Raw genomic sequence first — 15,482 nt, forward strand, 5'->3', positions numbered from 1 at the left:
CACTTTTGGATCATTTGTTACAGTGTGTGACAGGGTGATTACACACCACACTGTGAACGGTTAACAGTGTAGCATATTTATATTCAGACAGTGAGATAAACAGTAGTCTAATGCTGTGTGTGTATGTGAGGATTAGCATCCATTAGCGAAGCGTGACAAGTGAGGTGTATTATTTTAGCTGGGTAGTTCTGCACCATGTGTTTGACTACAAAATTGTAGGGATTGAACTGAAAATACAGTGATAAATGTGCAGTCCTCCACAGGACCGTGGTGGAATGCTGATGTAAATAAGTGTGAAGAGCAGACACCCGATCCCTGCTGCTGGTGGTGTCTGTGTGGCTACGTAGATGGGTAACTTGCCTGCCAAAGGTGGGTCCTATAAAGGCGGGGTGGCGAAACATGGCAGCCGTGCCCAGGAAGGTGCCCAGGCCGAGTGGTGTGGCCAGAGGTGGAGCAGCGCCGTTGTGAGGTGGTGGGGCCAGACCTGGGAATGCTGCGGCTGCGGCTGCAGCTGCAGTCCAGGCCGACTCCAGAGCTGGGTGAGGATGGGGAGGAAAAGGGCCTCCCTCTAGGTAGTGGCTGAGAGGGTGACCCGCTGCTAGGGGTCCAGGAAAGGGCAGACCTGAAGGATGGGCCTGTACTCCAGCCTTTTCACGCTTCCTCCACTTGGCTCTGCGGTTCTGGAACCAGACCTGAGGAAAGACAGAGAACTGTTAAATCTCAGCCATAATATGATTAGTCAACAAATATCAGACAACTACATAAATAATCAGCTTCCTCTCTAATACAGTAATCCCTGTTTAAACTGATGAAAGACCCTAATGATATATTTATATATGGAACAATGGGCTCCAGGATATATATAAATATTAAAAAAATATGACATTTAAAAATGTAACTTTTAAATCAGGCCTCCCTGGATTATACAATTCATTGAAAAAAAAGTATTGTATTTTTAAAATAGTTAATACAGTTACTTTTTTACATTAAAAAAAATAGAAATTAGCTATTTACAAAGTCAGGCCTGGGGACCAATCACAGTACATAGAATGGATGTGGCCCTAGCTTTTTCTAAAAAGAAAAAAAATTAAAATTATTAAAATTAAATATTCATTCTGGATAAAAAATACTTAAAAGAAATTTAATTTTTTTTTATTTTGTCAGGATTTTTGGGATAGTCCATCTCTTTTTCTCTTTTTTTTTTCATTTTTGCCATATTTATTAGACCAGAAAATGCTAACTCTTTCCACTCTTTTTATTTATTTTTTGATTAACTTTTTTTTACTTCATGGCTTTGGTAAAAAATTTAAATGGAAGCCTCCTTTTTAGAAATCATTTGGCAAATTATATTCATTCACAATAGCTGACATTTGCCTGTGGAATTTTCTATACTATCAGCGTTCTTATCGCACTGTGCTTTTACCAGTAATGCTTTCAAGAGCTACAGTAGACAAGACAAGAAAGGATGTGTAGGAAGTTACTTGCTTTACAACCCTTGGGATATCCTGATTTATTATATATTAGTTATAATATTTTGGAAAAAAGTTGTTTTTAGCTGAGTTTCTTAAATTAATTTACCCCCAAAATATATGGGTTTATTATGCAGATAAATATATTACAATCCATCTTTGGACACCACTGCTAGGTGTGTTTTGTAGTGAAAAGAAATTGCTCTCCTGCTTCAAACAGACTAATGTTCTATTGTAGTCACTGGACTGGTGCGTCACTGCACAATAATACATGTAATACATGTGTAGTTCAGGTGGTGGCCAACAGGCGGAAAGTCAACGGTAATTACTTGTAAAAGTAAACCCTGCCGTTCACGCTCCTTTAAATCTACTTTCTGTCTAATTAAGCTCTCCCTCCATCCGTGCACAAGCGGGGCCTCGCTCAGGGAGGGGAGAGAGGGAGATAATTAAGAGCGGTGTTAACAAAAGAGCCAGAAAATTACCGCCGAACTGGCTCCAATAACAATTAATGCGCTTTAAATTAAATTCTTAAGAGACGCAGAACAAGTGACTTCCATCACAGGGACTATTTAACTTTCCCACGCATCCACCGGTGCCCAGTTTGCACTGCAGAAGCACGGGGCTCTTACAATGAGGAAAATGTCAACATGAGAGCAAAGTGATAGAAGCAGGCGGCTTGAGCGACAGGCACTGCACACACACACACACATACACACGGACATTATTCCCAGGGGGCTGTTTAGCATTACACAGCCCCTGGGGAATTTATGAGTTTTTATCACCTCCTGATGGCGCCCGTTAAGTGATTTGTTCACCTAGTGGCCCTAAAGAGACATCTGTTGTTTTACCGTGGGCCATAACCTCCCGGAGCTTCCACCGTGTTTGGATTGTCTCTCTGGTTATGAGGCCTGGCTTTGGACATGCAAGCCACGCATTAAGTGAGAGGGAAAAAAAGTGATGCGGTGGGAGGTAGGGAGGGAGGGATGGATGGATGAAGAGAGAGTGGAGGTGTGAGGGCGGAGGGGAGCGGGGAGCAAACACCTTTAATGGTCTCTCATTCGCTCCCAAGTGCAAAGCATCGGATCAATGCGGGTCTATTGCAATCATATAATGGGAAATCAAATAGCATTATCCCTCCCTTCGCCCCCCACCCTCCTCCTTTCCTCTCTGCGCGCACACACACACACACTTCCATCTCGGCCTGTCTGTCCTTGCACTGATGGGAATCCAAACACCATCTCCTCGCAGGAACATGGACACTGTTTGCTCCTGCACTAAGTGAGCTTTTTATGAATCGCCAGCTTCGCCATAATTGCCTCTAAAACGTCCCTCATCCGCGCGTAATAACATTCAATAACAGGAAAGACCTTCCCTGCGCACAGACTGGGGGCCATTTAACACATTTCTACTGTCATAAATTACTGCCAACAAATTGGCTCATAATCGTTCATCTCCAATCAGTGACGCATATCACCGGTTATTATACCCTGGGACGTTCTCAGATGATGTGAAACATTAAAGAGGACGCTGCTCTCTTCCTCTGCCTCCCCCAAATGTTTGATTAACGAGTCACAGGCGAGTCTTTTTCCCGAGGACACTTACTTGAACACGGGCCTCCGTGAGATCCAGACGCATTGCGAGCTCTTCTCTGGAAAGAAGTAATGAAAAAGAAAGATGAAAAATCAGAAAGATAAAATTGGAAGAAAAAAAATCAAGGTTACAGGTCAAGGTTTGAAAGCAAAGTAGAATTGCTGTTTGGTCCCCCTGCTATTGTTCACTGTCAACAGACGACCAAAATAGGCTGTTTTCTCCCCCTCCTTCTATCTCTGTCCTCTCCCTGCATGAAGTGCAAGAAAGACGCCATGGCCATATTCTATTTTCCCTGTCATGGATGAGTAGAAATAGGCCTAGTGATTGTTAGATTTTCCTTTAGCCTGGGCCTGTCACTGTAACAACATAATGGCTGAAATAATGACATCTAAACTAGCCTGCCACAAAGCAATCCACGCAGCCTTCAGCCGCTGCAATAGACGGAGCTCGCGCCACAAATTAGAGCTCGGAGTCATGGTCTTAAAGCGAATCGATTGGAAAATATGAATACTCACAAAGATTTAAGAGATATAATATACTACGTAGCATAACAAATATAATTTCTGCACCAATATATGTCTGCATTCATACATGCTGCCTTAGAGATTTGTATAAAATAGTTCATTTTGTTGCAGAAATCCCCATTGACAACACACAGCATGTATAGAATTCTTCCTCTGTGTAATTTACACCATGGTTTTAAACTCATTCCCTGGATTTTCTTTTCTTTCCTCCTCTTCTACACTCAGTATCGTATGGCTCACCTGAGCTGCAAAGGTTAATTTTTCTTCCACGAGAATAATGCGCGCTGTCATGTGCGGATACAGGTGTAACAAAACGTCCCTATTGTGCCCTCACTTACAGGCCTATTGTGTTCGTTTGTGCAAGGCACGGGTTTAGTGTAGGGGCATTTTGGTGAGGCGTGATCCGCACAGTGTTGTTTTACAATCGTTTGGAATTACGTGTGTTGGTGAACTGTTTTTCCCCCCTTAATATTTTCTCACTGTGAGTTGTTAAAAATAGACGCAATCCATTTTTTTTACCGTGCATTGACGATCAAATGCATTAAATATATTTTTGACTATTCATATTATATATAAAACTAAACATATAGTAGTCGATAATAATAATTATTATTAATATATTATTATTAAAAATTAATTGTGCGTTTTTTGTAGAAATATATAGCGAGTCACATTAACATTTGGCCATTTATAAATGCTTAATTTCAGCAGTATATCTTCATTATACTATTTTACAATAACAATAATAATAACAAATAATAATAATAATAATAGCTTGATCAAATTTGTCTGATTATTACAGCATTTGTATTTTTTTCTGCGTGAAGTATTTCTGACCTGGTGAACACGTCGGGATAGTGCGTCTTTTGGAAAGCCCTCTCCAGCTCCTCCAGCTGATAACTGGTGAACGTCGTCCTGTATCTTCTCTGCTTTCTTTTCAGCATCCCTTCCTCCGAGTCACTGCCCGCCGACAGACACACACTGTCCTCCCCGTCCCTCACGTCCCCATCTCCGGCGTTCAAACTCTCCCTCTCCTCGTCCTTCGGGGACAGTGCAGCCGCGTCCGCGCAGCTCTCCACTGCCTCTTTACCGGCCTCCTCGAATTTCAGCGGGCCCAGTTCCACTAAACCCAGGCTTCCGTCCTCGGAGCCCTCCTCCGCGCTCTGGTCACCCTCTCCGCCCCGGCTCAGGGACGCGTTCTCCCGGTATGACTTGCTGCGGCTGATGCTCACCTGCGGAGCCTGGCTGATTTTGAGGCCGTCGCCGGCTTGCTCCAGGAGGAGCCGCTGCTCTCTGTCCAGCTTCACCGTGTGCTCGTGAAGGTACTTGCCGCCGCTGGGTCCGTACAGGCGGCGCAGCTTTGGTGGCAGGTGGATGTCAGCAGCTGTGAGGGACAGCGGGTCTTTCGTTGGCCCTGAGAGAGAATGAAAAGCATGTCAAGAATTTTAAAACTAATAAATAGCCCAATATTTTTGCTTTATAAAGACATTTTCAGAAGAAACCCATAACTTTACAACTTGTATTGGAGTGTGGCCTGCTTAAGAAACTAAAGATAACTTCTGGAAAACGAAATCAAACCTCTTTAAAAGATGTTTGGTCTTAAAATAATATTGAAATACACATGTCAGTGTCTGTAAATGGAACCTACCGTCGGCGGCTTTATCCAGCTCCCCTCTCCCCGGTAGACTTGACAAACTTTGGGCTCCTATCAGCCGGACCTTACAAGGGCTTCGGCGGCCCAGAATGCTCTCTATGCAGTAAGAGGAGAGCAGGGTCGGAGACTTGCTGCTCTTCCTCTCGCCTCGGTCGTGGAGCTCGTCCTCAAAGTGGCCGCTCATATCGACGCTTTGGTTTGCCTAGAATTTCAGTTACCGCCTGTCTGTCACTCTGCGTCCTTCTCCCCTTCTTTACTTCACTCCAGGGCCGGTGTATCTGTGTGTGTTTGGACCGTTCACTCCTCCCTCCGTTTCTCTCTTCTCTTCTGTCTTTCCACTCTCTCTCACTGTCACTCTATGTCACTCTCTCAGCTGGTGACAGACAGCGGGGTTATGGCTATGTGCGCTCGCTCCCTGTCGTCTGATTGGCTCCTATCGCGCACGCTCCCTGTCGCCTGATTGGCTCTTGTACTGTGCGTGGATGCGGAGAGACACCGCGCGAGGCAGCTTTATATATATTTTACCATTACAGTTAATTTGAGGGAAAGACAGCAAATCCCGACATGGATTTTTACAAAATCTATTATCTGCTCCACGGAATGAACCGATAAAAGGTACCGTCACAGTAGCAAAGCAACTTAGTGAAATTAGCATTTACTATTTACAATAACCATCAAACATTACGTTTAATAGTTTTGACTGTATTTTAACCAAACTCTCGTCGGTCTGTTTTAGCTTAGCTTATTTCCTACTAATGACCGTTACATTCGAACTGCTTGTCTATGCCATTTTAATCATGATTTTATCATTTTTCAGTGCCCTATAAACAACTTTTGCTGTATTTTGAGTTGTTATAGGTAAAACATAAGTGGGATGAGACTTTTTTGGGTTGGTTTGTGTTTCCATATTTTACCCCTGCTCCAAAATAACATTTAAAATTAACAGTCTCTTGACCTATTCAAAAGACATGTGGCTAATATCTATAACATTTTCAGGTCTCTTTAGAATTTAATAAAAATGTATGTCACATTTTTTTCCAATTATACATGTATAAAGTTAATATAACCACACATGTCACCAAAATATATGAGGAATTCCATTTGCTGTAGCTCACCAACCATCCTCTAGTGAAAGCGCTTGGATTAATATTAATTCCTGGATATATTCTGACTAAATGTTACAGACGACAACAACTACTACAAAGTATTTTTTATTTTGCAAAAATATCGTTTTGACGTTTTGCAAAAGATGTACCATTAGAACATGATTTTAAGTGACGTATACAGTAGAGATATTCAATCAGCTGGTGTTGGTTAAGGGGTCAGGTGTTTACGCCGTAGCATTATTGACCAATTTGATTCACTGGCAAATTTAAATAGCAATATTTTTTATAATATGAATTTATTTATTTACCTATTTAGCAGACATTGTTCAAATAACAATTATATATTTCATTTTTATATATATAAACCCAACTACTATGACCACTAATGATGATAATAATAATAATAATAATAATTAAGTATGGATAAAAAATAAGTATAATCCTACCTTACTGAATCCTGCTTAACCTATTTAACTGAATGTATTCACAACGTCTTCAAACGTTCAGAATCCCTGTACCAGAATGAAAAAGAAATCTGGCTCGGATTTTGTGATCAGCCTCAGCCTGAGAGCACCTGGGAAATCCTGATTAGAGACTCAGTCACAGAGAAATAAAAACATCAAAATTGGGATGCGATATCTGAAGTGGACCGAGATGCTGCTGCGTTCGAATAATTTTGTGTTCTGACAGAAAAGCATGGACTGAAAGGCCTGTCTATCTGTCCGTCCCCCGCTCTCTGGCTATGCGTCTGTCTGTCTTTACCTGCCTCCTTCCCTCCCCTCTCCTCCCGTCCCCTCCACCCTCCCACCCTGATGCGCCCTGCTGGAGTTTGGGGATTGACTTTAAAAGTGCGGGTGACGCTGCGTGCGGTGATGAGACGCCGCACCGGGAGCCACGCACGCACACACGCGCACGCAGGAGGGCCTCGGCAGTGGAGAGAATGAGGAGGGAGGGAGATGGATGGAGAGATGGATCGAGAATGTAATTTTAAATGAAAGTCTATTTAACCCGCTGCGAATGGCGTGACCTCCATCCTCGCCTCAGAACCCATCACTGTTAAAAGGATCATTTTCAGAATTCAATCCAAAAACTTCAGCGAGCTGCAATTTACTCTCTCCTGCTTCTTTCTGTCTCTTCTCTCCTCTTTCCCCGTGTTATGTATCTGCTTGGGCCGCAGTAAACGAAAAATAACAATAAAAAGAACGTCCAGAGAAATTGCACATGTAATTTTTTTTTCATCTTTTGTGTGCATAAAGCAAGCCTTCTTTTATTACTGGCTAAGACAACAGGGCAGTGTGTGCAGAAATCCTAAAGTGAAAACATGGAGGTCAAATATATCATCTTATCTGAGGCCTGGATTTTATAAAACAATGTTAATTCCAGGTTATATGTATTATTGTCAGCCGTAGCGTTTTGTCATATCCACAACTTATTTTTCGTGTCAAAAACTTCCGAGCGTGTTTACTTGTAGGCAAATCAACGTAATGAATGTAATAACAATATAAAATGTTATGCCTTTTCCTTCCCCCACGCACGGTCACAAACAGACGTGCGAAATACAGACGAGTATTTAGAGTCGCTCTGTAATTTGGGGGCCACGATTTGATTCATTTATCCGCACACTGTTATTAACCCTGTGGAAAAAGAGATGTCAGCCGCTATTTCAGCCAGCAGGACACCCGCGCTTTGTTTAAATGCACTAATTACGCGCATACATTAGACAGGGGCCGTTATAGACTGAGCGCAATTTTCACATTTCCAATTTTCCGTCTATTTGACGCGCAGGTGAGGAGATGGAGAAGGGGAGAGAGATGGGCCTCCTCCTGCTGCAGCCTCAGCAGCACCGCCTCCCCTCTGTTTTATACAACAGTCTAACCCGATAGACCTAATATCCTCATATCCGGGCTGCATGCTTTCCTGGTCATGCAGAGGCTCAGACGCGAGCTGCTGTGCCACTGTATATTTTTACACTCTGGAAATCCATGTGGTGCCGTGTACTGGGGGGGCAGGGGAGGATGCCTGTCAGGCTATTAAAATGAGACAGCACGGCTTATTTGCAGATTAATATAGATTATTATTATGGGTGGATTAATGAGGCTCCCATTTTTATGTGTCAAATGCTCCTTGTCTAGGCTCTTTTCAGGAAGGGACAGTGAAGTCGGTCATCTGGGACCAGCAGGTCGGCCTGTGTCGTGCAGGTCATCCTGTTGGCGCCATCTCCTGGGTGTAAAAGTGAAGCGTTAGAAACACATCTAAGTTAAAAGAAGTTTGCCTTGTACCTAACTATCAGTCTTCAAGACACTACTGTGACGTTATTGGACTTTGCTCTTAAAGGTGGCTTTATTTTGACAGTCATCAATGATGACAGCTTTGTTGGTCTGTTCATATTTAGGTTCTAAATTTTTTTTGCAATATCTACTTTCTAGCTGTCTTAAACCTTTCCAATTTAGATCATTGTAATGTTTTTGGTGGTCTAAATATTAGTCACATTTTGCTTATTTATTTTTGGATCTTACGGGAGAAATCTTAGACTCATATATGACTTTTTATCAGTCTAATGTATCAACTGCAAACATACAGTTCTTGTCCACACTATATACACTTGATGTACCCTGAATTTCCTGTGCACACATTAATTCAAATGCTTCATTATTGTACCTTTAAACAAAATTATATACTACATGCTCACTGTGTTGTATTCCAGTACTAATCTAATGTACTATAATTGTCCCACAGGCTTGTTCCAAAGCAACACGTGTAAATAACAGGCCTATAACACGCACCAACAGGCTGATGGCTGGTGAGGAAGAATCATCATCCTCCATCCTCCATCTCTGACATAATTGGACACTTGCTCTGCTGGAGAGGCCAAGCAGGAAAAGGCAGAGGGGAGGGGGAGAAGGAAAGAAAGTAAGTGTGAAAGAAAGTAAGTGTGTATGTGTGTGTGTGTGTGTTGGAAAGGAGGAGGGAGGCTTTTAAGGCGCGCGTAAGCAAAGTTAATTAGCGGTTATTAACAGCCCGCATAATGAGAGCGAGAGGGAGTCAATTTAATGACTTTGTTAGCGCGGGTTCAGAACGACAGGCGATGATCGAAACAACAAAGGCGAGAGCGCACGCAGCCATCATCCGTAATTTCCAGCGGTAATGCGGTCTGATCAGAAACAAAGGCTTCTAATTTCGTTCAACTGACTCGATAATTTGTCCTTATGTAAGGAAAATAATTAATGACTTAATGCTTCAACAGAAGGAGCTTTCTGTGGTACTCGGGGGCCCGTTTGCTGGAGAAGGGTCGCAGGGAAATCAATTTTCCAGGCCTATAATTATTTACATCATGGGGTTAGGACGCAGACGTGAACCTTTGCTTTGCACAGGTTGGTGTGCAGAGAAGTCCAAATCTTCAACCCCCCCCAACACAGAGAGTGTATGACAGCACAAATGAGCCACTCGTGCAATGCTACATAGAACGAAAATGATGCGTCATTAGGAAGGATGGACATCAAACCCAAATTTAACAGCATTTCCAGAGCAGCTGGTGTCAAACTCATTTACACCAAGGGCCACATCAGCATCATGGTTACCCTCAAAGGGCCCTTTAACTAAAATACTACTAAATGAAACTAACCTATTTTACAACCCTATTTAAATTGGACTTTTTTATTTCAATGTAAATTATAACTACTATCATGATAAATATCAATGATCACACTAAGAACATGGCTGACAAGTGTTTTTTTTAAACAAACGACTGCTCCAGGGGGCGCTCGAGACATATAGCTAATGAGAGTATATTTTATTGGTACTTCAACAATCCAAAACATGAATTGAAAGGATATCTTTCAGAATAACTCTATCGGAACTGTTTACTTAGAAGATGCGCTGATAGGGGTGATTGAAGTTACTCGACAGGCAGGATCTGGTCTGTGAGCCATACGTTGGACACGGGGCCTAGAAGATCTTCAGTCTCGCCTCTGACCTCCCTCATGTCTGTCTCCAAAAAGCCAACATTGGTTCAGCTTGTTGCACAACCACTGCACTGCAACATTATCTAAAGCCTGCGCCTTTCTACGCATGAGTTCATCACTCTACAGATGGGTCGAGTTGGATGAGAAGATGCAAGCACTATTATCGATTAAGGGGAACATGAGCCGCCTGTGGGCCACTCTTGGATTCATTGCAGGTGCATAGGTCACCCACACGAAAGCAGCAATTTCTCAACCCCCATTGTCTTCACTGATTACTGCTTTGAACACAGAGATCTAGAGCCGGAGACTCTCGTAAGAGCCGGCTGCTGAGTCCAGGAGGCTGTGAGCTGAAGAGGTCATCATAACCATCATCTGCAACATCATCATCATCACCACTACTACCATCATCATCATCATCGTCATCATTATCATCATCATAAAAACTACCATCATCACCACCGGCATCTTCCTCATCATCATAACCACTGGTTGACCACGAAAAACCGAGGCTCCCTGTGTTTTCTCAACCGTCTTGCCCTTTTATTGATTGCGTGCCTTAATTTTAATTCAATTGCGCGTGTCAAAAATATACCACAAGAATCATCCCAGTAATGAGATAATCAAAGTAATATATGCAAATCAGTTATGTTGTCAGATTATCAGAGCCGGAGTGCCCCCCTCCAGTCTGAAGACGTCCATTTATTCACTTAGTGCCAATACCTTGCGCAAATGGCGTGATGCAAATGACAGTTGATTAGACTAAATTAAGAAGCTCGTTCCTCCCTGACCTTGTGTCTGAGTTTTATGTTAATCCTTCATTAATGTGATGAAAGATGCATTTTCTACTTTATGAATCTAAACAATGTTTTCCCTGTGACCAAACCATGATCAGTCTTAAATAAGTGATGTCAGCAGCTTGGACAGTTCAGTTTCTGTCTGTCTGACTGTCTTTGTCAAAGCTCAGAGTATGCCGACCTCAGTTCAGCTCCCACAGAGTCAGAGAGTGTGTCTGTGGGACTTCCTTGCTGTGTGGGAGTGTGCCTTAAAGATGGCCTTGTGTGTGTGTGTGTGTGTGTGTACATGATTGTGTGTACTCATGTGTGTACCATAACATATTGTCTTAGGGGACAGAGAGAGTGCAGTTGAGACTTCCTCTCTGTAGGGTGTGTTGGGCCTGTAAATGGGAAAGGAATAAATCCAATATAGATTGCAGGGCTGTGCTGCCTCCCGCTGGGGACCCTCAGACTTGCAGGCCGGGATTGAAGAGCTTTTCTGCCCCTAAATTGGCCTGAGAGGAGCAGGGGCAACCAAGGTACACCCCCAGCACTAGTACTACCTACGACCTAATGATGGTTGTTTGGACAGACACACGTATACAGAGACAGCGATACACTAGTGGACATACACACCATAAAAACCTCACGCACAATCATCCGCAGATTGTTATAACACCAGTCAGAAACACACTTGGATGTGAAACCCACACAGATATAACGCTGCCACTCGTCCATCTTGAATGTTGAACACACTCCTCCTTTGTCCAAAGGCCATTCACCTCTAGTTCCCCTCCTCACCCCTCAGACTACTTCTCTAAACTACCTTTATAAAACTATAGCTTGAGAGGAGGCATCCTCCCTACCTGTGTCTATACAGGCCTCCTGGGGACAAGTGAATGGCATAACTGGCTCCATACTAAGTGTCTCAACCGATACACACTCCTGTTTTCATTTCTCCCAGAGAAAAAAACACACCCACACCACTGGGCCCCCAATGCTATTAAACTCCCATCCAAACTTCCAGCCTCTGTCATTCTGCTCCTGTCCAGGGAGCTAATTCTATTTGTGATGAGGCGTCTGATGTGTTGCTGGGTCGGAGTCAGAGACAGCGTGAGAGAAAATCCTATAGACAGAAGATTACAGCTGGCTGTGCCTCATTACCTGCTCACAGGGTATTTTATGTTAACAATGCCACAAAGCTCATTTGTGGAGAGTAATTATACAGAATAAATACGTTGGCAAGGTGACTCTAAACAAACTGATTTCATTTCATAAATGCATGTCTGGCGTTGATTGTTTTTAATTTGGATAAAAGCATATCACGCATTACTTGCATCCGCAAGCAATTATACAAACACTGGGTTTAAAATAAAAAAAAGTGGGACTTTCATGTATTATGACAGGAGTGGATTTCAGAAAACCACACCACACAAATTTACTTTGAGTCAATCAGTACCAAATGTCAATATTTGTAGATAGTAAATTGTCTGTACTTCATGACCACTCAGATTACTTCACTTTATTGTCAACTGTCTTCCAGAAGGACATATGGACATGTACTCTAGACAGTTGGAAGAACCCCTTTGATATGTTGATGGCAACAGCAGTATCTAACTTTACCTGTAGGGGCTGCTAAATCCTACACACAGCACTCGTAGGCACTTGATGTTTAAACTCCCAGGTTTGCAGGGTGGCAAATATGTGTGGCCTCTATGTTGTACTGCAGTTTCTGCAGAACAGATGAATACTACTTAAAATATGCAGATACTTAAGAATTGTAGGACATAAGGTCAGAAGAAAGGAGTATCAATGGAAATGTATTTTTTTTCAAGCTCATTTGCCAGAAAATGTAATTGCGTTATGTCACAGTTGATTGCAATCGGCGATTAACGCAATCTAAATTTGCATATCTGGAACTTGCAAATACTTGTGGAATCGTAAATTAGTCCAAATACATAAACAGTACATCATGAGCTCAGGTCCAGTGGTGATGATTTACATTCATGCTTTGCTGAGTTGTTGGCAAACAGTGTAATATAAGAGCTGTAATACAAAACGCTGTTATACGATTGAGGTTTGTTTACTTTGTTCCTTAACTGTAACTGTAAAAACCAGCTGATATGAAGAAACCACATTCTTCCTCTTTCCTGGCCATGGAGTGGAACGTTTTTTTTTCTTCTTCTCCCTGCTACATTCTTAATATTTCCCGTCCACAAAACCCCCTTCTGTCCACACCTGACTTGTCTTCTTCCTTTGCTGCACTCTCTCTTCTCTGCTATTTTCCACTTTGTATGTTCCCACTTTCATTTCTGCGACGCCCCCCTTGTCTCTTGATGATGGTACACCTTTCAGCTTCCTGCGTTCAATCCTCTTCCAGTGTCTCTGCCATCCTGAATCAAATCAAATCCTTCCTCTTCCAGTCCACAGCTTGACATTCTGAGGCTATTTTCCACGTCTTGTTTTCCTCAATAATAATTGGCAGGTGTTTTCAGACTATAACGTCGCTAATGTTCAGTGCCAACCTTGGCTCTGGAAGAATCTACATCTGTAATGTGCTACGCCCACATCCTGCTCAGGCTTAGTTTTTTTTCTTCCCCGTAAGTCATCAGGTGCTGTGCATGAAATAAGCCAAGCATTTGCGCGTAGACTGCCGTTGTGCAGCACAGTGTTGCCATTATTTAGCACAACAATGGAGATAATTGCATATTAAATAGCCTGAATGCAGAGACAAACACATGCAGCACATAAACATGAGTTGCCGAGGATGTGCAACACGGTTCCTTTGACATCAATAATTGGTAAATCCTCTGATTAACTTCTAGGAATTGTCCTTAGAGTGCTTTAAGTAATTGTGTTTGTGTGTGTCCTTTTTTTATATTGCATGCACCCCCACTCTTTAAAGCACATCTTTATAACCAAGCAATTCCAAAGCAATTTTCTCCGTGGGAGGAGAGTGTAATTTTCTATTCTGTGACACTGTGATGTGTTAGAAACTGGGAGCTGGCACTAAAAGGCATCTGTAGAGTGTGTGTGTGTATGTGTGTGTGTCTTGGTGTGGGTGTGAAGCGCTTTTAATGGCCAATGCAGGGCGGGTGGCGGTGCTGAGCGGGTGCATGTCAGGAAGGCCATCATTTAATGACTCCCAAATAGTGCCCTCCTCGTTAGAGCTTTCGTCCTGGAAATGTGAGGCTGTGAACCAGGAGAGCGCCACGTGCTGCAACAGTCTTTTATCTTCATATTAAACCATTTGCATATTATTATCACCGTAGACTGGATTCAGGAGATACTCATCCTGCTCAGGAAACACCGAGACAGAGAGCGAGCAGGCACAGGAGACACAGGAGAGGGTACACGACACGTCCTTGCAAATCTAATCAGTGTTAAATGGAGCTGTCACAGGCATGTGTGTGTGTGTGTGTGTGTGTATATATCCATGGATGTGTGTTACTGGGTGGATCATGTCAGGAGTCATTTAACATCAAGGTGCAGCAGTTGGTAACAGGGCTGTAATTACAAAATACATGAATCGGAGCCATTGCTTGTTAGATTTGACATCCAAATACAGCAGTTACCCCTCAGTGATACACCGTCTGAGGGCAGGTGGTAACAATCCAGATGTCACATTAGCTGTTGTCCTTTACAAATTTCACTTTCCCTCCGTGCGCTGATCAAATTGTTCACAGTTATTGCAGCTGTGCAGAAATATAAAATCACATGGTTGTTGTATTTTTTTCTGATGTGTTCTGCAGTGATGGTAACGTTTGTGGTGATAACAGCGGACTGACTCTGTTAGTGTAGCTAACTCAGCTTTCTACATGCTCAGAGGCAGATAAAGAGAGAAATAAAATAATTTAAAGGATTTAAAAAAATATATGTGAACGTGCTAATTATCAGTCCATGCTTCCTGCTGCTGCTTTGTTCTTTTAGTCTGATATATACTGCTCGGTTACCGACTGATGCAATTACTTCCAACATTAAAACCTTCAAGTAGAAAACGTTTCCGACAGATATAGTAAAAAAAAGAAAAAAAACCTTTATCCAACATTGCACTTGTTATCCTGATATTTAACGGCCTGGTCTAACTGAACTGATTTTATGACATAAAAATATGGCACACAACCCTGGTGTTGTCCACCATGTTGGTATGGTATTTTATTTTAAACATCACTTCTATGCAAATTATTCAATGTTGTAGGTGATGAGAGAAGATTAAATTAGTTTAAATTAAATGTAAGTCAAAAGGTTCCAAGAAAAATAAACGCCACACACAAATCACCAAATGTGTGACCTTGAATATTACAGAATTATTTATAATATATAATATAATATATATATAATTATATAGTAAAAATGCATACATATTTATTTGCTTACATATTTATTAATATTTAAACTATCTTT

At 42.2% G+C, this 15,482-nt stretch overlaps 2 protein-coding genes across 2 annotated transcripts in view; one reads left to right on the forward strand and one right to left on the reverse strand.

The window, feature by feature from the left end:
- arxa (aristaless related homeobox a) overlaps window positions 1-5,953 on the reverse strand; it is an 8,018-nt gene extending 2,065 nt beyond the window's left edge. The window contains exons 1-4 of the mRNA XM_008307575.3: window positions 5,232-5,953; window positions 4,421-4,997; window positions 3,072-3,117; window positions 361-692 (exon numbers count right to left, since the gene is read on the reverse strand). Of these exons, the coding sequence (XP_008305797.1) occupies window positions 361-692; window positions 3,072-3,117; window positions 4,421-4,997; window positions 5,232-5,421 (1,145 nt within the window). The 5' untranslated portion in view covers window positions 5,422-5,953. The remainder of the gene's footprint in view (window positions 1-360; window positions 693-3,071; window positions 3,118-4,420; window positions 4,998-5,231) is intronic.
- pola1 (polymerase (DNA directed), alpha 1) overlaps window positions 1-9,215 on the forward strand; it is a 57,523-nt gene extending 48,308 nt beyond the window's left edge. Inside the window, exon 37 of the mRNA XM_025054457.1 lies at window positions 9,080-9,215. Coding sequence (XP_024910225.1) covers window positions 9,080-9,108 — 29 coding nt within the window. The 3' untranslated portion in view covers window positions 9,109-9,215. The remainder of the gene's footprint in view (window positions 1-9,079) is intronic.
- The last annotated feature ends 6,267 nt before the right edge of the window (window positions 9,216-15,482 follow it).

The sequence above is a fragment of the Cynoglossus semilaevis genome, chromosome 3 (assembly GCF_000523025.1).
Source record: "Cynoglossus semilaevis isolate Cse_v1.0 chromosome 3, Cse_v1.0, whole genome shotgun sequence".
Lineage (NCBI taxonomy): Eukaryota > Metazoa > Chordata > Actinopteri > Pleuronectiformes > Cynoglossidae > Cynoglossus > Cynoglossus semilaevis.